The sequence below is a fragment of the Copadichromis virginalis genome, linkage group LG20 (genome assembly GCF_057382275.1).
Source record: "Copadichromis virginalis isolate Kocher_CV1m ecotype Utaka linkage group LG20, C_Virginalis_male_GT1.1, whole genome shotgun sequence".
Taxonomy (NCBI): domain Eukaryota; kingdom Metazoa; phylum Chordata; class Actinopteri; order Cichliformes; family Cichlidae; genus Copadichromis; species Copadichromis virginalis.
In genome coordinates this window covers 27,958,564-27,982,638 of record NC_140637.1, presented here as the reverse complement: position 1 = coordinate 27,982,638, position 24,075 = coordinate 27,958,564, and the positions used below count along the sequence as shown (strand labels likewise).

The window sequence follows — 24,075 nt, the reverse complement described above, 5'->3', positions numbered from 1 at the left end:
ATGCGAATTTATTTTCTCACATATTGGAGATAATTATTCTTATATATTTTCTATGTACAACTTTTATTTATTCGAACTCACCATGCTATTTAATTTCATTACAGTAGTTACAGTCATCCAAGTATAAAGTAAATGTTTTGTTTGGGTGCTGTCCATGGTGCTGATTCCTAATTACATAACTTGATGATCAACAACACATTTTGTTATCTGTACCACAGTTAAATGTACATGAAGGCAAGGTTAAGAGTGATAATGAAAACCCATCTACATCTACAATTTTATTCTTGCCTTCAGCTCAAGACAAAGTGCATTGTTACTGTCTATAAATCATTTGTAAACACTGTGTGCTTTCAGAAAAGAAAACCACATTAAGTCTGATGAGACAGAAATATTCCACAGACATCCTGAAAACAGAGCCAGCTGTAGGTTATTCCCTTTTCACTCACTCCTTGTGCTTCGGTGTTGATGCAGTCCCGTGTCTAGAATCACCTCTTCAGCTTCAAAGACCTCCTGTCTTCTATTTTCCCACATTCAGCTGTGACTGGAGTGCATCTCTAAAACTTAGTGAAGCTTATCAGTAGTAACAAATCCAGTTTCACATAACTCAGTTTTCCAGCAAACAGTGTTTATATGTGGTCAGGAACAGTCTGCAGAGCTTCCTCTGGGTTTCTGGTGATGTTGACATTCTGCAAAAATAAAAGCAACAAAAGAATCTTTCAAGACTAAAGTGGAAGTTACTGAAAAACAGAACGATGAATCAGATCTAACTTTAGTACGAGTAGTATGTAATATTACCATTTATGAATCCAACTTTACAATGTCAATAAGTTCAATGTAAGTGAAAAAGGGATAATTAAGCAAAGGCATCGTTTCTTCACAACTGCACACATATTTATTTAATCAGCACATACAAATGATACAACTTTACTGCCTACAGATGAATTATTGGCAAAGCTAAGTATTACAACAAATGTGCAGTTATGTAAACTCACCAGTGGCCTCTCTCTGTGTGTGTTGACAGCTTCAATATTGAGGAAAAATGACTCAACCTTACACCCTACAAATGAAGATGTAAGAAAAAGATTTACATAGAGTGAATGTGCGATACACTAAAGATGGGATATCATATATAATTAAGTTCTTACCACCTACCGTAGGCTATTGGTGTGAGTTTGAGCACAGTGTGAAGAGGGCATCTTAGATAAGGCAGCTCATCTTCAGAGACACAAATGTAAATATTAGAAGAAGTGTTTGTGGAATTAAAACAATATCACAAACTGTTGTATATTGTATCACATGTTTGTGCACAGTTTGGGACGTTTTTTTGTTCTACCTGCAGGTTTGTCAAGGAAATAGGCTAACAGGCAGCGCATCACAGCTTGGTGGCAAATGACCAAAACATTTTCCTGCCTCTCCAGCTCCATGATGACTGGCTCTAGACGATGGACTAGATCTTCATAGGACTGGACAAGAGACATAATTTCAAACATTTTTCCACAAGACCCAGACCCTAACCCAGGCTCATTTTATTCTGATTCTCTTAAGGTACATTTTTGGTAAAATGGTAAATGGTCTGTATTTGTATAGCGCTTTACTCAGTCCCTAAGGACCCCAAAGCGCTTTATACTACATTCACCCATTCACACACTGGCAATGGCAAGCTACATTGCAGCCACAGCCGCCCTGGGGCGCACTGACAGAGGTGAGGCTGCCGGACACTGGCATCACCGGGCCCTCTGACCATCACCAGTAGGCAAACATGGGGTTAGTATCTTGCCCAAGGATATTTGGAATGCAGCCCGGAGGCAGCCTGGGATCGAACCACCGACCTTTAGTGGCTGACCTGCTCTGCCACCTGAGCTACAGCCACCCCATTTTTCTGGAAATGGTAGGGACAACAAATTGTAGAGCTAAAAAAGAGGGGACCCAAATGAAGGAAACAGGAAGCAGGTAGACTAAGCCAAAGGCTAGCATCAATGCTGATCTGATTTAGAACAAAAAAGCAAGAGCAGGAAGAAAATCTGCTTAAAGACACTTAGTCTTTATTATTTTTAAATTTTTAAAGACTAAGTGACCTCCGACAGTGTTTGCAACATTTTGAAAGCTTGGAGCACACAACTCCTCAATTTGTTTCCTCTCTAAAGTTTTGTCAAAGCCACTCTAAAGCTTTATTTTTGTAAGACAAATATCAAAATAATTTAAATCTTTTTTAGCTCTACATTCCAAACTAAATACTCTCCCTGAATGATCAAGTCAGTGTGCAAACTGCTTCTGGTCAGCTGCTCACTGGCCAACAGAGGAAATTATTTGTACTAGAAAGATTCCAGGTGTCAGCAGTGTGTTTATTAAAATCACAGTTATGCTTCCTTGGTTGCATAAAATATATTTCTAAAACTCATTCAGAGCAGGGCTTACCTCACCCTTTGGGTACCGATAGCGATATTTGTCCTGGTCTCTTAGTGCAAATTCTTCTGGGAAATTCTCCTGAATTTCCTCATAAGTTAGTTCCTCACATACACCCTTAGTGAGAAAAATATAACACGAAAATCTTTTTTGCAATTGTACCGTAGCATAAAAGCACAAAACCTCTAAGGTATTGAAATTTCAGTCTCTTGGAGATTTTAATCGCAGATTAAGATTAAAACAAAAATTATAACATCCACGCTAGCGACTTAGAAAAAGTGGTGATGTGAGCAAAAAGCAAAGTGTATAACTGTGCAATGGCAACATTTCCTTACTAGCACCAAGTACACAGTGAAGCTCATAGTGATGCCAGTAACCAAGATTGCAATTTATGTTTTGGACTGAAGATGGTGCTAGAGGATAAACAATGTTGCAGGTCATCTGTCAAGACACTTGATCAAATATTCATATACGTTACACTCAAAATTGCCTCTTCTGCAAACTTAAAACATTTGTGGATAATTTTATAATGTTTTTAATATACTTTGGTATATTACAGACTGAACCAAAGGGAAAAACATACTAACTGACTATGTAATCATATCAACTTGTCAAGCATTAGAAAAACAAAATAAATCATTTATTGGAATAATTGAATTAGTGTTGCTGAGGTATTATTGTTTTATAACTCACCGCATCTATCTCATTAAGAGCCTTCCACTGTTCATACTGGACTCCCAGGGCCTCTGCAGTCTGGACAGTCCTCTTCATGTGACTCGTCCACACCTTGAGGTCTATGATTTTCTGTCCTTTGATGAAGGTCGCCAGGGCACTAGCATACTAAGAGAAAGAGTATGATTTTAAGAAGCTAGTTGACCTTTTAGGAAATAGACTGGCATTTATACCACATTTTTGCAATTTTACTCACCAAATGAAATGCATAAGATTACAAACTACAGGTAACTAATTTTGCTTTTTCAGAAAATGTCAGTTCTTTATATGTTTTTATTTGTCAGCCAAATTACCTTTTGTCCTCTAGGGGATAAGCCCGTGTCTCCACCAATCCGACCTAACAGGTTGAGTTCGCTCTCTCCATGGCGGCTCAGGTAGATGGATCTTGGTGTGACGTGTATGTTCATGAGGTAGTACACTATTCTGCTCTGAATGTGGTCCTGGACCCGGTTCACAAGGTATCTACTGCCCACATCGAAGATCTTTATGTAGGAGAGTTTCCTGATCAAATTTATGGCAGTGAAGATAAAAAAAAAAGTTATGGAAGTATTTTTTATGCATTCTTATCATCACTGGAAGAAAGGTGTCATAGGTCGCACCTGTCTTTCTCATCATCTATAGGCATGTAGCTTGCCCTGTAACAGTCGATGCGCTGGGTGAAATCTTCCATGGCTTCATCTATGTCACGGTCTGCATAATCAGGGCTGCCGAATTTTACTTGCTGAAATGAAAAGAAGATTCAGGTTTAGATTAAAACATTTTTTAATTGCACAACAGCTTCTGTACATACTGAAGTCTACACACAAAAAGGTTATAGCATAGATGTGCTTCTCACCCTGATATTCTCTGCAATGATTTCTGGGTCATCACAGATGGATTCAACGAAGAACACCTGCATTCAAGAAGTCAGTTGAAAAAAGTATTTTTACATCATGAGTAAATACAGTATAGTTAGTGGTTAGCTTAAAGGAACCACATGGTAAGCGTTGATATAACTCTGTACAAAAATCACAGGTAATGACATTATTAAGTAGAAGGTCAATATGATTCTTTGGACTTGACAGTAAATACAACGCTACAATATCCAGATGCTCAGCTCCCAGAAACACAAAGTAACAGCTAGCCTGGCTTTTCTTTGAGGCATACACAAAAATATATATCCAAATAAATATTTAGGTTACTCTTAGCTTTTAAACTAAAGCAATATAGGATGTTTTTAGTTGTGCAGGATTGCCTCCATTGCTAGACTCAACCACTGCCACAGCTGAAAACAATTTACCTCACATTGACTATGGCTGTATATGCACTAATCACCTAAACAGGTAAAACAGTATTAAGCCATAAAACCGGTCTCTTTAATGTTTCTCTTTTTTTATTTCTTATTTTTTACTTTTTTTTTTATGTGAAGAAAAATAATTATAGGATGAAAATAGGTGGACTTTTGGGCTTGTAATACACGGGTAAAAATCCTGTATTGACCTTTAGCTTACCTAAGTTAACTGGTTGTGATGCATGTCTTTGATTCATGAATATATAGTGACAGAAAATTGATGTCATTTTATTTATTCTACTCTAAACAAGACCCCCCCCCACAAATAATTGCTTTAAATAGCCGTTTAACACTTACCTTGTAGCCCATTTCCATTGCAAAACTAACAATGATTGCCCTCCTTTCTCTTGTGGTGTTTGTAGCATCAAATACCTGCATGAGACAGGACACAGGTGTTATCATTTGGTAACAGTGACACGATTAGATAGATAGAGATAGATAGGGAAAGTTTTTTCAAAATTAGAAGGACAGTTTTAGTTGTCCTCTTACTCACGGCTACTTGCCCCAGTTCCTTTGTGAAGTACAAAGCAACATCTTTGAGTGCAGCTGCTGCACAGGCCCTGGGAGAGAAGTGACACTCGTATATGCAAAGAGACAAAAACTGCAAAAATATGAATGATTGATGAGTGTCGTGTGAAAATGAAGATAAATCAAATCTGTCACACCATGATTTTACAAAATTCTCTTCAGTTATTTACATACTGTTACAAATGCCAATATTAAAAATGGCCAGTCTGTTGTTTTAAATGAGTAAACAGGTGCACCTTTGAGTAGTTTATCGTTAGCGTTCTTACTTGCGAATCTTCATGGCTTCCTCATTATCAGGTTTGAAGAATTCAAAGTTTTTATAGATCTTGACGGCCTCCCTGCGGTACTGGCCCACGTTAAACACTGATGGAGTCGATAAACAGAGAAAAATTAACTGTTTCTTTCTGACACTTATATGATTAGGACTCAAGAATTCATTTGGAAAACTGACTTTTTGTCGGAACCCCGATCCAGTTCAGGTAACGAGTGAGCTTCTTGGAAATGTATGTCTTCCCTCTGGCTGGCAATCCAACCATCACAATCATTGTGGGAGAGTTACAGAACTGAGGCACAGAGGCTGAGAACAAAGTAAACACACAAAAAACACAATGAATTCTTTCAGGTACACTTGGGACTTGTGAGCTGACTGGGTTATTCAGCATTAGAGCATCTGTTTTGTGTTCAGTGGGTCACATGCAATCTAGAACATGTTTTGTCTCTGGCTGCTGAGGTCGTTTTCATTAACAGAGAGAATAAGAGCTTCACAGTGCTGCTCAAATGTCAAGTTTACGGTTGGTGTAGTAAGTTGCATGGGTTTTGTCTGTGCACAAAACAACTGCCCAACTGACCAAAAAAAATAAAACGGACACAAAAGCAGAACAGAAATTAAATAAAACTCTTTAGGTAGTCACATCTTAGAAGCAACCAGAGAAGCACACTGCACCATACGGCTGACAGGACATAATGCCTTTAATCTCCAAGTATGTTAAAATGTCCCTGCATGTTGTTAAAGCTCAGCTCAGCTACTGCAAGAATTTCCAAATGTAACAATATTAATCTCCCTGGAAAAACCTAAATTGGTTTAGACTTTGTCACCTATTATTTATGAAGGAGCAGCAAGCAAAGGAAAACTTCATTAGGTGCCTTTATAAATGCATCTTACCTTACCAAGGAATGGTCCAGTAGTCTCAATACTACTGTGTCTCAAAGTTCAGTAATTTATAACGTAGACTGCTTTGTTGCTTGCCGGCTAGCTGTACCCCAACAGGTACCCGGATGGCCTGTGTATATGTCCATATGAGGACATGGAAAGAGTTAGCCTCCAGACTGTTCGATTATGAATGGAGTATGCAGCGTCAGCAAAATGCTCAAAGGACCATGCCAGACACTCAACTGAGAGCCAACTCAGACCTGGTTTGGTCTAGGCTGGCTGTAATCCCATCGCTGTGTCTATGTCTATGTCGCTCTCACACTGCTGTCTTTCTACGCGTCTCCCTTGAAAGGCCTGAGCTCAGTTCAAAATTAACAGGAGAGAAAGGTTAGAGTGTAAAACAGACTTGTGACTGCTGGACGTCTTGATGCTGATGAAAGCTTTTGCTGGAGCAAGAAATAAGTTGAAGCAGAGACAGAACAAACATCAGGGAAGATAATGTACTGTAATCTCATACTCAAAGTGAGACAGGCTTTTAATAAACTTACATCCTCTCCTGCGGTTCAAGTTGCCTCCACTCCATGGCACCCAGATCTTGAGCAGAGGTGTCTGTGTAAGATTTTTATGCTCTGTGGATATATTAATTGCCAAAGCCATGAGGCCTGTGAAGCAGGTCGAGGAGTTAACGACTGAGACGCACAGTCCTGTGATCTGTGTGCATATTTGTGCCTCACTGAACACTAACTACTGCAGGTCAGGTGACAGTTGCTAAGGAGAAGTAAGCTACTTGGTAGGCAGGAGGGGGAGGAACTGAGGCCATGCTGCTTCTCTGCCTCTCCATCTGTTTCATGATTTAAAAGGCTTGAGAGAAGCTGCCAACAGAAGGACCCCTCATGAGCTGAGCACTGCTGGTGCTGCTGCACAAGCTGTACAGAAAGTGCAGTGCCAGTATTCTCCTTCCTTACCACTAGATGGCAGTTTAGACCATCTGTTTAGTCGCTCATAATCAAAACGGTCAAAATTTCAAATAATTAAATAATTCCATATAAGCCAACAACAACGATTAGACAGCACTAACCACCACTGCTCTGCCTAATTTAGGCCACATAGTTCATATCAACAGTCATCAAACAGTTATTTATATTATGGCTGAAGAAATCACGATAGTAGACAACATTAGACAGATCGGATTACCCCTATGAGCAAGTATTTGGTGATGGTGGAAAGGCGGGACTCTTCAATAGTAAAGGGCTTCAGACAGAAGTGGGAGGGGCATCCTACCTTTACGCTTTCAAAGTTGAGGGGGAAGAGAAGATACAAAGAAGAGCTTTGAAGGACTACAAACAACAAAGGCAACACAATGAAGCAAAAATAATGTTTTAAAAGAAGTCAGCCACTTCCTGTCAAAGCCCAATTAAAGGTTGTGTAAGAACAGAATGAGTGTTCCTGTATGTGGTTGGAACAATCACTTTCTTGAGCAACGAATCATTCAAGCATTTAAACAGCAGCTAACTCAAAGGATAAATCAGTGTTGTGTCCACCAATAACAGAAAACAAAGCAATTTTAAATATGTATCATAAGGTATTTTTTCTAGCAGCATGTCACAAAACATAATTTAGCCCAATTTGTTGAGTTGAATCTCTGAAAAATGGCAAATATAACATAGTTTGATAGGCATTAAATAACAATGTGATTCTCACAGAGTTATTAGCTGAAAACCTGGATTATATCAGCATGGTGTGCAGTACGTTCTCAAAGAATTTCAGGAAACCTGAAAAGTGGAGGACAAAAAGAAGTGGCAGGCCTAAAAAAGTATCTACAAGACATAAGCAGCATCTCAAAGCCAGGTCTTTAAGAAATAGGAAAGAAAGACCTGAAAGGCCTGAGATAGGACCTGAGAGGTGCATATGATCAATCAGATGTACGGTTCCCCAAAGCCTCATCAGAAACGTTCGAAGGAAGAGCGGCTGTCAAGAAGCAATTTCTAAACAAGGTAAACAGGGACATTATTGTTAGTATGTATGGAGGAGGTCAGGAGAGCAGTACAGCAGTGAGTGCTTACAACCTTCTGTAAAACACAGTGAAGGCTCTGTGATGATCGGGTCTGCATTTCAGCTAGACTCTTTGAATTATGAACCCAGAAAAGTTACATTACATTACATGTAAAACCATCTAGAAAGCATCTGATTGGCAAGGGGTTTGTTTTCTTTTTAGAAATAGCAATAATCCCAAACACACTGCCAATGTATTAAAAGGTTATCTGTATAGAAAAACACACAATCGAACACTGTCAGTCTTGGACTGGCCTCCTTGGGGCCTGGGCCTTATTAATATTGAGATTGCATTATGAGATCATCTTAAAAGACAACAAAACCAAAGATCTTTGAATGTCTTCAAGAAGTCTGGAGAACTATTCCTAAAATCTCCTTAAAGAATAACAAGAAAGCTGCCTAAGAGAGCTCAGGCTGTGTTGGTAAGAATAAATGTGATCACATCAGATATTTTCAAGATCATTCAAATTATGCAAAGTCTGTTTTTGCTTTTTATGCTGTACTTTCATGTTTGTTTGCACATAATTTAATAAATAAAAATAAACTAACGCACCGATTTCCCATTTTCCTAGCAAACATATAAAGAAATGTGGGGTGGCTCATTTTTGAATTGTTCCCTGTGGCTTTCAGTTTCTCTTCTCAGTGCTAACAGTAGCTCCTGATGTGTGACGTTTCTCCAAATCTCATTTCAAGTGTCGAGAAAACCTGCAAGTTTTGAGCAGAGCACTTGAGCAAAACTTTGACTATCTGCACCACAGTTAAGTCTTTGTTTGATAAAGACACAATTTTTGTAGTTTTCCCTTGATACACCAAAGTGGAGTAATTTAATACACGCTTGAGATACTCAGTCAGGTTTGGTTTGCAGTGTGCTTTGGATCATTATTCATTATTGCACTGTGATGGACTGTGCAATTAGTTTTGCCACATTTGGCTGAATCTGAACAGAGAGTATAGGCCTGTCCACCTCAGAATTCCTTCTACCTCTACTATCAGCACTCCCATCGACAATAAACATCAGTGACCCCAAGTTGTCTTTTGTGGTATTTCAAGCCTGTTGGTGTTGCTGAGCTGGTCAGTGCACCCTTTATAAGAATATATCAGCCATCCAGATTTTAAAACTCCTAAAGATTTTCCTATCACTTCTTTAGATTTACTTTTGTTTATCAGCCTTATTAGGTGTCATATTTGAAATTACAAGAAAAAGCTACAAAATACAAATCTGAAGCTTTAAATCAAGTTCAGATATTTTGTCAAATTCATCTGTCATGTAAAGTCAAAGGAACTGGTCTCACCTGCCTATGAAACCACTTGTCAATCAACTGCCAATCAATTTTGAGCCTCTGAAAAAAAGTCTACTTGACACAGTGTACTGTGAAAATCCTCCCTGCCATCATTAGCCACTCATGACATTTGCTTGTGACACTTGCACAAGTCCAAGTACTCAAACCTTAATGTCAACTACTCAAACTTCAGAGAACATCGTGACCCAGTTCTGGACCAGGTTTAAAGGGCAGCTAGCCTTGGGATAAGCTCAACAGAAGGAACATACTATTCTATTGGCTGTTTTTCTTGGTAGGAGAGGTACTTCCAAAAACAACGGCCATGCAGGATTGGAGTGCTTTATAATGTTTCTTTATATTTCGTCCAACTTAAAAGAAGTCATTTAACACGTGAGAAAATTACACCAAATAGTAAAAAAATTGAATATAATAATAATATCTCCATGATCTCTGTGATAAGGCGCACTGATCACTTATTTGTTTGCTTGTTTTAGTTTCTGTTTTAGTTTCTTGTTTACCTGTTCAAGTGCATGAGCCTTTTATTATCTCATAACCTTACTTCACTTCTTTGTTGTTCATTCATGATCAATGTATTACCTATAAACAAGGCAACCAGTGATGGTATAGATCAAAAATAAAGCAAGCTGCACACGCAATTTCTCATTGTTTGTGGGCGATTTGTATTCTTATCTTCCTTTAAAGTGGAAGTTGATTCATTGATTCGTAGGAACACATTCAATTATTTACTCATATTTATGTTGCATTCAGTATGTCCATGTTGTTGAATCACATATTAATAGAGATTTTCTTGCAGTATTTTGTCTGGATATTGCTAAGACACATGCTCTCTTTAAAGGTAGTTAATCTGTGATCTCACCTGCGCTATCATGTCTTCGGAGCCTCGTATGTTCAAGCTGGGGAAGCTCCATTATGTGCAACACTCCAACAAAACAACCAACAGACCATCAGCACAATCAACAGACAGAATTATATGGTCAGTGGCAACAGGATTACTGCTCTTTTTAAAGAACCCGAACAGAGTGCCAAAGTATTTTCAGCTCACCCCCACTCCCACTCTTCAGAGTCCTCAACATGCTGACATATGATAGCAGCACACTGGGCTTGTCCTTTGCCGTTTGCCAGGGCCAGAGTTCACAACAAACATAATGAAAGGGGAAGCAGCACTCATAGGATGCATCATAATAAGTGCAAAGGTCTTTGAGATGGTAGTTGCTGTTTTGCAAATGAAGATATGGCAGCATTCATGTTAAATTGCTATCTCTTATCATGCACGTCTGATTTAAAGTACATCAGGGAGATCATTGTCATCGACTGTGTGATATATGTTCGGCCTCACTAGGCTTGTTGGGCCACTGGAAGCAGTGGGATAATGTGTTATTTATATAAAAGCCAGACTTAAACATGAGATAAGTCTTTAAAGCCTACCCAATATTATATTATCTAATTTTCTAGCCATCCATCAATACATTTTCTTCCACTTATACAGGGCAGGGTTGCGGGGGCAGCAGCATAGGAGCCCAGACATCCCTACAACCTCCTCTAGCTTGTCCAGGGGAAAACCAAGAAATTCACACGGCAGCCAAGAGATATAATCTCTCCGGCGTGTCCTGTGTCTCCCCCCAAAACACCACACAGGAGGTGCCCAGAATTCTTTCGAGGCAGTCCGAAAGACTTTTTCCATGTCCCAGTTGTGATCTCGGTAACAGGGGATTGGTCTCCCCATGGCTGCCACCCAATAAGCATTGCACCCAGCCCCTATGGCACCTTCTGTGGGTGTTGGACCTACAGGAGGGTGGGCCCATGTTTTTCTGGCTGTGCCTTGCCTGGCCACATGGACTAAGGCCTAGGCACCCTAGGCCTGGCTCCAGGGTGGGGTCCCGGTAGGGGTGAACAGTTTCCTCGATCTTCTTGTCACAGGGGTTTTTGAACTGTCTAGCAACTAGAAAAAGGGCGCAGAGTAAACACATAGAGACAGACAACCATACACACCTATGGTCCGTTTAAAATCACTAATTAACCTAATGCTGTGCATGTCTTTGGTTGGAGGGAAGAAGCCTGAGTACCCAGAGAAGCCACACAGACCCAGGGAAGTGGCTGATGGCCACTCCACTCCTAAATTAGTACCTGTTGTTAGCAAAACCCTGATATGTGCTGTCAGGTGTTCATGGAGAGCTGCTAGCATCTTCAGCCAGTAGGTGTGAGTTATGCCAGGTCCTTGTCCAGCTCTTCATACCAGAGACCCATTGCTTGTCTGCTTTTGTGTTGCTGAGTAGTTCTTCATGTAGGAGGTTGCTGTGGTCTGCTCTTAGGTCCATTTACATTTTAGGCCATATTATTTCCTTGATACAGACCTCCCCCTTGCCCCACCCCACACACACACACACAAAAAAAGAAAAACACTTTAAACTGTATTTCACACCTGAGAGCTTATGAACCCATGAGAAACAGCACATAGATGTTTGTGGCTTTGTCCACAAGCTTCTCCCAGTAACCCCATGTCACAGAGTGTGGTTTACAGGAAGTGTAACTGAAGTTTTCTCATATCTACTTTACATTTACAGAAAACAGCAAATTGTAAAAACACAAATGTAATCAGAATAATGTGAATAACATATTGTTGTGTTTAAACTGTCATTCTATCATGTCATTTATTATTAATTATTGTCAATTCCAGTTCAGTGTAAACTTCCTTTGTGGTGCCAACATTTATGTATTGTCACAATATTTATGTATGCCTGGATTTCCTCATCCTGATCAGACATCTAATGAGAAATTTACAGAAGACACACACTAATGGGCCTTCCCACGCACCAAGTTGTCATACTGGCTAAAGATGAGAGTTATGAGTAGAACTGGCACACCATGATAAATATCTTGGCAAAACCATTTACCATGTTAAAAAACTTTGCTTTTAGGTTGGCCGATTATATAATTCGGAGGTCTTTTGCCAACATGTTACTCAGCAGGATCCCAGCGGTCATGCATTCATGTTTCTGTCCACCTGTCAAACTTTCCTAGGGCCAGTCCTTGAATAATCACTCAGCACCTCCTGTTTTAAACTTTTGTATTTTGATAAAAGGATCATCTACCCATAAACCTTTGGTAATGTAGTAATGTAGTGTATTACTGTGGGTTCCATGTGTACATATTTCTACAGTAGAACCACAGCAACGTCTCTGTGGGCTGTTTTATATTGTTTATAAAGTGCATTGCAGACCATGTTGCAGACTCATGTAAAGATTCATAGTGAAACTGATTCTCACCTCTAGCCGTGACTGTGAGCACGTATTCAAACCAAGGAAAATATATGTCAGAGCTGCTTGTGCAAAAGAACTGATGGCCTGATTGCAAGATGAGTCGATGTATAATTTTAAATGTCAGACTGAAGTTGTTCACTTTTTCTTACTTTGGTCTTTTTGATCAGTATATACAAAAGTAAATAAAAAAACATTCTGAAATTAACCAGAGCGATCAACAAATATGGAAAAACAACCCAGCGTCTGTGATGTAATCTCTAAAACGTCCATGTATTGGAGTCATTAAGATTGTGAGTGCATTGAACATGACCACTATGATGAGAAAATAAAGTGGACAGCAAAGAGCAGAGAGAGAGAGGGAAAGGGAGTGAGAGCAAGACAGAGACACAAACTTGACACTAGTAAACAGACAAAACTGACTACACACAGGTGACACTGGAGAAGACGCAAAGAGGAGAGACTAAGACTGATTGGACATGACCTTATTAATTGGTGGTCACATATTCTGTAGCATATACTGATAAACTGCATTTATCAAACAATTTTAGTTCCTAAATAATTTTTTTTTTTTTGCTTTGATTGGTTTTGCTTGTTTGTTTTTTAAAAAAAAAACATTTTTTTCCCCCCTCGCCTGTCCCGTTTGGTTTTTTACCATCAGAATTATTCTCTAAAGGCAAAGAAAGATGCCCAACTTTTTTTCACAGCTTCATATTTAGCCCACCATTTCAAATCAAGATATTAATCTATGTGAATTGATTATAGTTCAGTCAAGCTTCTGTGTAACTTACTTTGTGTCAGTAATGTCTGCTGTTGTATTCCAGGCCAAAGGTTTATAATATTGTTTACTATGGGTCAACCAGGACAAGTGATGGATGGAATTTTACTTTGGTCATCGAAATCCTAGACAGGGACGAGGACCAAAGTTAGAAAGTATTGCTATCAAGTAGGACAATATATTACTTAAAACGTATTTAATTTTGTAGGCTGTGGGACAGATTTACAACAAAATGCTGAGCTAGGGTGAAGGAGTGTTGTAGGCCTAATAACCAAATAATACAGTGTAAGCTCACATTTTATTCATGTGTTTCTCTCTGAAATGCAGATTAAAGAACTGCTGCTGACGAGAATAAATATATTTTTGATTTAAGGGATATATTTTCTGATGCCAGTCACTGGGCACTGTGCATGAGGTCCTGATGACTGATATGCAGGTGCAAAAGAAGATTTGTCTATAGGACAGCTGCATTATAATGGCACAGTGAACCACGCAGATCTACTCGGCCTGGGGGAGCTCCCCTCCACCTTTTTACAGGTCCCATGTCGTTAGGTTTTTACTACTGTCCACTCAGCACTTTACAGTCCATCCCTGATCATATTCGGAAGGGTATTTCCAGTCTCTTTTATAAACTACCTTTAAAAAAAAAAAAAAAAACGTCCTTAGCAGACCTTCCTTCTTCCAGTAGTTGCGTGAATACCTCATCCCACGTTACCACCTTCAACAAATCTCTCCCATTTCCTCCAGTTTTTATGAAATTGGTCCATTTTAAGGTAAAAAAAAAAGTAAGTTTTTCCATTCTATATATTTCCTCCATTATTCCTATCCAATCTTTCTTTGTTGGGGGTGCTTTCTCCAGGATGTTTATCAAGTATTTGTCCTTTAAGGAGGCTGCTGATGGGATATCGCCCAAGTACACAGTACAAAAATCCAAATTTAGTTTGAGACCAGTCACCAAGTAAATTGATTCGACCAATTCACTCCAGTATGACAGGATTATTGGGCATTTCCAAAATATATGGAAATGATCTGCCATGTTTTCCCCACAGTTTCTCCAGCAGTGTCCATCTGTCAGTTGACCTTTTTGTTTGTATTTTATTTTGGGTGTTATAAAAAACCTAATAAAATTTTTCCACGTGAATTCCCTCCAATAACCCGAGCTAGTAGTTTCCATCTGTGTCCTGCATATATTTAACCAACTGTCCTCTGATGTGTTGATTTTAGCCTCCGTTTCCCATTTAATTTTGATATAATTGGTTGATTGATCCTTAAGTGATTGTAAGTTCTGATAAAGTTTAGCAATCAATTTGTTTTTAATCTGACCTTTATAAGCTTCTTTTATAACGGGGACTAGGCCTTCATTACGTTCTTCTATAGTTTTTATATTACTATTGAAATAGGACATAACTTGGAGATATCTGACAAAATCTTGGTTTTCCAAACCATAGGTGTCTCTTAATTTTTCAAAACTTTGTAATCCTTCTTTTCCTAACAATGAGCAAAATGGTCCGATCCCCCTTGTTAACCAAGTTGTATAACGTCTATCTATTTGTGCAGGGATAAATTCCTTATCATGTGTGACCTACCTGAATTGTTTGAGACCAGCTCCTAATTTAAGACTTTCACATTCATCAAACCATATCTTTAAAGGAGTTTTAGTCCATTCATTTAGATTATTTTTCTGTTCCAAATATAATTTTTTATCTCCTAACATTGTCTGTAGTGGTAATTTTAATTGTGTCACATCTAAATATTTCCATTTTGCTTCATACGTTGGATCACACCAATAAATTAAATATCTTAATTGTGTTTGCTTTAAAATAACTTTCTAAGTTTGGGAGGGAATGTCCACCTCTTTCCTTAGGTAGTTGCAATGTTATATATCTAACTCTTGGTTTGCGGCCTTTCCATATAAATCCCGAAATCATTCTGTTCCATAACGCAAATTGTTTGGCTGGTATGTGTACCGGTATAGATTGAAAAAGGAAAAGCAGTGGTGGAAGTATATTCATTTTGATCAGGTCAATCCTATTGTACAGATCAAGTGGCAGTAGGTTCCACCTTTGAATGTTTTCTTTCAATTCCCTTATAATTGGTGAATAGTTTATTTCATAGATTTCTGTCAGTGTTTTAGGAATCTTAATACCTAGATATTTAATTATTTTATTATTCCAATTAAATTTAGACATACTTTTGATCTTTGTTGTGGGTACGTAATTGTATGTGATCACCTGTGTTTTTTGTATGTTTATTTTATATCCAGAAAGTTCTCCAAACATTTCCATCTTTAACCATAACTTAGGTAAGCTTCTTTCTGGGTCTGTGAGGGTCAGCAAAACATCATCTGCGTATAATCCCATTTTGTATTCCGTATTCCGTATCCATATCCCTTTAATTTGTTCATCCTCTCTAATAGCTTGCACCAGTGGTTCAATAAATAAAGCAAACAGGGCTGGGCTAAGCGGACATCCCTGCCGACATCCCCTCTGCAAGTCCACTACTCCAGTTAAGCTCCCATTTATTTTTATTCTTGCTGAAGGTAAATAATATAAATTTTTAATCAGTTGAATAAAAGGGTCTCCGAAACCAAACCGCTCGATAACCAAAAATAAATAATCCCACTGGACGGAGTCAAACGCCTTTTCTGCATCAAGGCTTAATGCAATTGATTCCGTTTGGGATTTATTCATATAATCCATTAAATGTAAGGCACGTCTTATACTGTCCTGTATCTGTCTGTTTTTGAGAAATCCTGTCTGATCTTCGTCAATAATTTCTGGTATAGTATTTTAAAGTCTTTCTGCTATTATTGAGGTGAATAATCTATAATCCATATTCAGAATTGAAATTGGTCGATATGAACTGCATTCCCTTTTGTCCTTGCCCACCTTTGGAATTACTGAAATGATTGCCTGTCTCCAGGATGCTGGTGACTCCCCTCCCTCCAACACATAGTTAAAACTTTTTAATAATAGCGGTGATAATAACTCTCTAAAGGTTTTATAATATTCTGATGTAAATCCGTCCATACCCGGCATCTTATTTGTTTTTGTTTTCGCAATGGCTTTATCCAGTTCTTGTTTAGTAATTTGTTGCATTAGTCTTTTGTTTTGTTCCCGTCCAATATTAGGTAAATCCAGAGAGTGCAAAAATTTCTGAATGTTTAGAGGGTCAGCCTTTTGTGTCTCTGAATATAAGTTTTTATAATAGTTTTCAAATGAGTTTTGTATTTCTTTAGCAGTGTAACACATTTTTTGTGTCTCATCATCTTTTATACTGTAAATTCCTCTTTCTTCTTGTTGTTTTTTAATTCTCCAGGCTAATAGTTTCTTTGCCCTAGGGCTGTAATCATAATACTTTTGCTTAACAAATCTGGCTTTTAGTTCTTCTTGTCTGTCATATATATCATTTAATTTACGTTTTGTTAAATTTATCTCTTCCAATGTTTGAGAGTCTTCAACAGTGGCATGTTTAGTCTCTAAATTCTTTAATGTAAGTAGTAACTCATTAATTTGCCTTTGATTCTCTTTCTTTTTGTACGAGGACCACACTTTTTCTTCTTTTTTTTGGGAGGGGGGGGGGGTGTTTGGTTTTTGTTTGTTCGTTTGTGAAATAAAAAGTTCTTTATTTTTCAGTAATGATGGGAACAAACGTTAGTATACAAACCTAGCTTTTTGTGTTTGCATCTTCATGTGACATTATCACGGTGTGGTTTATAAATACGTTTTCTGTGATTTTCATTTAAAAATGAAATAAAGGGTTGAATGGAAAAAAAAAGGACAGCTGCATTATATTAAATAAAATATTCCAATGTATAAACCTGAAATCTGTGTGTAACAGTTGATTTTTTTTTTTTGCAGCACTAGAAACAACTATCACAGGCATATCAGGCATAAGACATCCCATCTCTGTCATTAAGTTTTGTGCAATTTGCTTCAAACCTTGTTAAATTATGTTTATGCATTAATTTAAAGACATTCTGCTGAAAGGAGAACTCCTACAAAGGCATATGCCTTAAAGCCAGCTGCAAAAATCCCCCTGTCCAATGCTTTAAATCATAAAAGTGACTGTTAGTAAGCCCCTTTACTTTGCAATGGTATTTTGTTCTTCTTTACATAATTTGTGTTTTTGATTTAAGGGATTTTTTTTTTGATGTAAGTCACTGGGCACTGCGCATGAGGTCCTGAGGTTCTTTAAAATGCCACCCTTCGTCATGGTATTTTGTTCTTGTTACAAACAAGAGGGTAAGAACATTTGTGGTGAAGTTAGATGCACATTTTGTTCTTTATCTTTACCACATCGCGGTTTCAAAATGTCAGGCATCTACTATCACATTGTTGAAGAGACTAGTGAAAACACTTTTGATTCTTTGCACACTGCTCTTTTGTTTTCCTAGGTCTGTCACAATTTCCATACCCACTTTTCTTTGCTAGTTTTGAAATTTTCTTTGTGGTTAGGAGGAGGAGACAGGACACACTTTTCAAGCATATCTCATTTCTTGTTATCTTCCTTTGTTGAAAACCCAGTCAGTTTGCTGTGTTTAGTTAGTCCTGTCACCTCTCTCTCTCACTTCTTTTTGATGATTTAATTTTGTTTTGCTCCTGTGAATTTTCCCCCATTCTACCTTGGTCATATGGTATACCTTGGTATATTTGGTATATTTTCTGGCTCCCTGTGTTATGTTCACTTGACTGTTTTTTCTTCTTCTGATCTCTTGTGATTTTGGACATTTGTTATCTTTTGGACTTTTTTTAGCCATTAGTGCGTTATTACAGCTTTGTTTTGGTAGATTTTGTACCTCTTGTGTACTGTACTTCAGGTCCATAACATCTGCTAAAGACTTCAAGATGGACACAGACGTCCAAAAAAAACGACAGAAAACTCAACTGAGAACTGCAAGTTATGCCAAATGTCATTGCGCAAATGATCTGAATAAGCCACACTATGCAGTTGACTGATAAACAAATAGTGTATTCACACCCCCCAAGTTGCTCATCAAAATCAGGTTCTCTTTTCTTACACGTAGTAAATGGCAGCATGACTTTCTTTATCCCCCATCTGGATTACTAAGTGCTTCTCTTTTCCAATAGTCAGCTGACCTGCAGTAGTATTTGGGGAAACATCAGCATGCTATAAACTTACTTGTGGTTTGGACAATTGTTATCTTTTGGACTTTGTATTTTTGGACTTCAGCGAGCTATTACAACTTGATTTTAGTAGATTGTGTGCCTCCTGTGTACTGTATTGGCCCACAATGTCTCAAAATTCCACAAAACACTGATTACTCATATGTGTCTCCCACTCACATATGTTTACAGAAAATAAATTCTTGGAGATACACAACACAAGATACAAAAGATATATGGAAGTGAAAACCACAAATTTTGAAGGCCTTTGAAGGCTTACCTTGGAAGCCGCCGATATAGATGACATTGGGCATGGTGGGACGAGGGAACTCAAATGTAAAGTCAACCCGCATGAGCCACAGGTCAGCCTTTTGGGTTAGAGACATGAGGCTAACATTATTTCCAAAATAACGATCACACAAGGCCTAATATGGTTGTCTGGAGACATAGTAGTCCCTGTAAAAAACCATGATGTAATGGATCATATTTCTGATTCTTTGAAAAAAATCTATTTTGTCAGAGTTATGGGAAAAGCATATAGGGATGTAGGACACTGAAGAAGGAGCGACGGCAAGGTGTGCCTCTCCACTAAAAAGCCAGCGCACATTGAAAACCAAAGGCAGCTGGAGGTGATGTGCTAACAGCACACCACCTGGAAATGTAGGATCGGTCAGAAAAAGATCATATCCAGTTTTGTTTAGGTCCCCAATCAGTGTCTTATTCTCAAAGATGGTGGAAGTAAATTTTGCCACAACTTCCTGGTTTTGTAGCAAAAGGGTAAACATATTCCAGAGTGAGCCGGCATTCTTATTAATTTCCACTGACCTCTTCAAAAAAGAGCTCATGAAGTCTTGACTCTCAACGGGCTGAGATTCTTCCTGGATGATCGTGATGGAGGTGTAATAAGGTGAGAATTCAGAAATATACCAGCTGGTGGATGAACGTAGCACCGTGATTTGATGACCTTGAGAGTGAAGAGCCTTCACAAGGACTTTCATGTTAAGCCAGTGGCTTTCATCTACTGGAAACACTAGCACTTTTGCACCATCACATGGGAAAGTCAGAGTTAAATAAATAAATAAAATTCAGTTGAATCAAATTGAGCACATGATATCTACTATAGACTTCTTCTAAAATTGTAATAGTTAACCTTATCAAACACCTGCCCATTTACACAATAACTGAAGCATGGCATTTATTTTAATTATTTACATTTGTTTGTGGTCACCTTACAAATGTTCCTAGGGTCATTCCTTCTACAATTTATCAGAACATTCAACGGCCAAATAGCTGTCACCACCAGTTACGGGATCAGAAACATGTCATTTTACCAATATTTTGATAATAGGCTCATCTACCAGTTATTTCTTGTGTCAAATGCTGTGAAATGGATAAAGAAAAAATTACGGTCTATTTCCCTGTTTCCAGTATTTGTTCTATTTTTAATTTAAATATTATTTTTTTATTTACCATGGAGGTAAACTTCTGCATGACCTCTATGCAAGAAGCAAATGATGTTTGTGGCTCAAGAAGCAAGGGACGATCATGGCTCAGGAGTTGGTAGTTCTTCTTGTAACCGGGAGGTTGCCGGTTCTCGGCCGTTGTGTCCTTGGGCAAGACACTTCACCTGTTGCCTACTGGTGATGGTCAGAGGGCCCGGTGGCGCCAGTGTCCGGCAGCCTCGCCTCTGTCAGTGCGCCCCAGGGCAGCTGTGGCTACAATGTAGCTTGCCATCACCAGTGTGTGAATGTGTGTGTGAATGGGTGAATGTAGTGTGAAGCGCTTTGGGGTCCTTAGGGACTAAGTAAAGCGCTATACAAGTACAGGCCATTTTATCATGTTCTTCTTTTGCTTTTTGATCTAGGACTTTTATTGCATCATTGTTCAGGAGTTGTGTTCCTATAGGTTGAAGCAAATCCTCCTTTTTCCACATCTTCCAGATGTAATCTTTTCTCCAAAGTCCTTGAACTCTCTCATATTGATAGGAGGTGCTGGTTCTTTTCCTTAAGTGGTACAGAGATGTCGGTTGTCATTATAATTTCTTTTTTAAAAATCTTCCACTCTTCTGGTTTGAATTCTCAGAATTTACTCTTATTTTATTTTGTCTTAATTTTGAATTCGTCCTACTCGAATTATGTCGTTGTTTTCGTATTTATTTCCTGTTTTTAATTTGTCGTTACTTGTTTCAGCCTCAACTGTTATTTTGTTATTATTATCATTTTCAATTTCTTTCTCTAAATACTTCTCTTATTATTATTATTATTTTGGAAATTATCAGTATTTGTTTATACTTTATTATTACTCCGGTCTTTTTGTTAATCAATTAATGACTTAAAAAAAATCCTATCCTCAAATGAATGTCAGTGCGCCCCAGGGTGGCTGTGGCTACAGTGCAGCTTGCCATCACCAATGGTTTGAATGTGTGTGTGAATGGGTGGATGACTGAATATGTAAAGCGCTTTGGGATCCTTAGGAACTAGTAAGGCGTTATACAAATACAGGCCATTTACCATTTTACCATTTTACCATGAATGAGGTGAAACGTCTTTAAGTAGCTTAAAGAAGTCCAGACGCTTCTCTTTCCAAGCTCCTTAGACTGTGATGACCTGGATAACTGAGTAACTTCACAGACATATCTTCAAATAGTTTTTCTTAAAATTGTGTTTAATTAATTTATTTAGTGTTCTTGTTCTATTTTATTTATTCATTTTATTATTATTTTCAGTTCCACCTGCGCCCACCAGGGACTGGGGAGTGACCTGCAGTATCACCCTCCCACTGGATTGAGCCAGATAGCACATGAGCTCAGTCCTCCGACGAGTTGGCACTATTTTTTCTTTTAGCTGTAATACCCTCTTTGGATACAGGGTGTCGCACTCTGATGAATAGACCCATGCTTCCTACTTCTTCACTTTCCCTTAGCGTTCTACCACTTCCAGTTTTATTGGTTGTGCAACATAAGGAAGAAAATTAGAAAGAAAAACAAAGAACTACTACAGTGAAAGACGTACATTTACCCCAATTTGCTGTTTTTATAAGAAGTACAATATCCCAAAAAGCTTTAAAATACGTTATACCATAGAATTTTCATGATGTTGCTTTCATTATCCTCTTCGATTAAGATACTTTAAATACAGTGAGTACTTCCTATTTTTACTGTCCTCAATTTTTTTTACCAATTCACTACCTCGACTGGACTTTGATACCAATGTGGAGGTAAAATGAAAAATAAAATTGTTGTATAACAATTAAGGCCTCAACTGGACTTTGGTTAAGAGAAAATTGCTTGACACTGAGACTGGGGGAGACACACACATGGAAACAAGACAGACTGAAGAGACAGAGAAAACGAGGGACACAGAGGGGGCGAGAGACACAATGGGCAATGAAAGGGAACAGAGTAGATGAACATGAACCTAAGAACTAGAAATATAAATGATTCAACTATAGGAAGAGCAAACTCATGTCACTGAGTTTGCTCTTCACTCAAACATGAATGACACTAAATCAAAGAATATCAATTAAACCACAAAATACATAAATACTGGGTCACAGTCCCAGGACCATGACATCAGTATGCTATTACAACATGCGTACCTCCCTTATACTGCATTGTTCCATAAGATCTCAAAATTCCACACAGCACTGAATGAGAACAGTGAGAATTCAGAAATGTGATTTGATGACATTGAGAATGAACAGCCTCCACAAGGATTTTCATGTTAAGCCAGTGGCTTCCATCTACTGGAAATACTAGCACTTTTCCACCATCACATGACAAAGTCATAACTAAAAACGACAGTAAGAAAGTCCAGGCTGGATATGGCTCCATCTCTGCAAAACAGACAAATTATTGAATCAACAAATATTTTCAATTCAAATTATACAGTCCACCATTTTCAGATGTTCAAAACTCACAGTTTAACAAGATTAACCTGAACTAGAATGATGCATAACTCTAATCACATTCAGTCCGTGTGACCACCTGCCCAAGCCAAAGAAAATTTATATATCTGAGCTGCTTGTGCAACAGAACTGAGGACCTGCTGGTTGAACGATGAGTAAATGTATAACTATACATGTCTGACTAAACCTTTTCAGTCTGTTCAGTCTTTGCTCCCTTTACCCATGTAAATAAAAAATCCTCCAAAGATTACTATAGCTTTCGGTAAATGCCAAAAACAGCAGCTGTGACAGTATAGCTAAACAAGTATGCATTGCATTTTTTATATAATAATAATGGATACTTTATTGATCCCCATGGGGAAATTACTTGTTTTTCTCTGCATTTGACCCATTCACTCAGTGAAGCAGTGGGCAGCCCACTAAGCAGGTGCCCGGGGAGCAGTGTGTAGGGACGGTACCTTGCTCAGGGGTACCTCAGGGTAGCCGTTAAGTGGATTCGAACCGCCGACCTTCCGATCATGGGGCGACCACTTTACCTACTGAGCTATCCCTGCCCCCATATTGGGAGTGATTTGAAAACAACCACTACCACGAGAACGTATAGAAACAGAAACTTACGAGTAGTGTAGCACCTTTGCTTGCTCGTGTCATGTTCTTAATTCTTGCTTCTCAATTAATTAGCTATCTTAACTATTTGAACACTGAGATTGTCAGACATTCAGTTCAAACTGCCTCACCACTGGAAACCCAAGTCCCTGGCAAGACCTTACTATTTACCATCATTGAGCATATAGTGTGAAAGTTAAAAAATGGAGTTGATTGATCCTAATCTCACAGATTTCATAACTAAAAAAATCCATTTCGAACATTGGAACAGTTACAGTAACATTAAAATGCTATCCACCGCAGTTTTTGAGTTTCTTGTTCAAATTTTCTAGTCCTTAGTTTAAAATTGTTTTGTTTAGGTGTGCGTCTATCCTTTGCATTTGTTAGTTACTTCTTGATTTTTTTTGTGTGCTATTTGTATTTAGTTTCACTTCCCCATGCGTCATTACGTTGGTTATTTGCACTTGTGTGCAAATAATCCCGTAAGTAGAGATATTTATACACACAGCGCTACTTAGCAGAAGTAGCGCTGTGTGTATATATAGCTTCACTTTTCTTCTTGTTCCTTGTAAGACTACTTCATACTGCATACTCTGATAGATGCATTAGAAAGCAACTTGGGATTAGCATCTTGCCCAAAGATATTTGGCATGTAGTTCAATCACTAGAGTGTTGCAAAAACTGGCACTTTGACACCTAAAATCTCTGGAGATGTAACAATAGAGGTAACATATGCAGATAAATGTTTTTTTACTTAAAGCACAGAGTACTATTTGATATGAATATAGGGAAAGTGCAAAGCAGGGTAAAAATAGAGCTGTCATGCAGCAACACATTGACTTCCTTTTTAACTACATGGAAAATTTTACTCCTTTTGAAATAATGAGTCACTACTAATTACGAGTCTTC

General features: G+C 38.2%; 1 protein-coding gene and 1 pseudogene across 4 annotated transcripts; both read right to left on the bottom strand.

Moving 5' to 3' along the window:
• Positions 1-86: 86 nt before the first annotated feature.
• Positions 87-10,482, bottom strand: LOC146685027 (6-phosphofructo-2-kinase/fructose-2,6-bisphosphatase-like). 4 transcript variants are annotated; one of them, XM_085444371.1, is made up of 14 exons: positions 10,353-10,482; positions 5,445-5,570; positions 5,260-5,356; positions 4,959-5,025; positions 4,763-4,837; positions 3,971-4,027; positions 3,735-3,856; positions 3,429-3,636; positions 3,097-3,243; positions 2,416-2,520; positions 1,334-1,463; positions 1,153-1,215; positions 993-1,057; positions 87-686 (listed from the first exon to the last, which is right to left on the bottom strand). In XM_085444371.1, exons 1-14 carry the CDS (start codon positions 10,402-10,404, stop codon positions 627-629), a joined length of 1,374 nt encoding a protein of 457 aa, XP_085300497.1. In that variant the 5' UTR covers positions 10,405-10,482; the 3' UTR covers positions 87-626. The 4 variants fall into 4 exon arrangements, with proteins under 4 accessions (XP_085300497.1, XP_085300496.1, XP_085300498.1 ...); XM_085444370.1 differs by lacking the exon at positions 10,353-10,482 and adding an exon at positions 6,692-7,261; XM_085444372.1 differs by lacking the exon at positions 10,353-10,482 and adding an exon at positions 6,156-6,675.
• An 8,062-nt stretch (positions 10,483-18,544) lies between these two features.
• LOC146685026 (UDP-glucuronosyltransferase 1-2-like) lies at positions 18,545-22,267 on the bottom strand (annotated as a pseudogene).
• Positions 22,268-24,075: the final 1,808 nt, after the last annotated feature.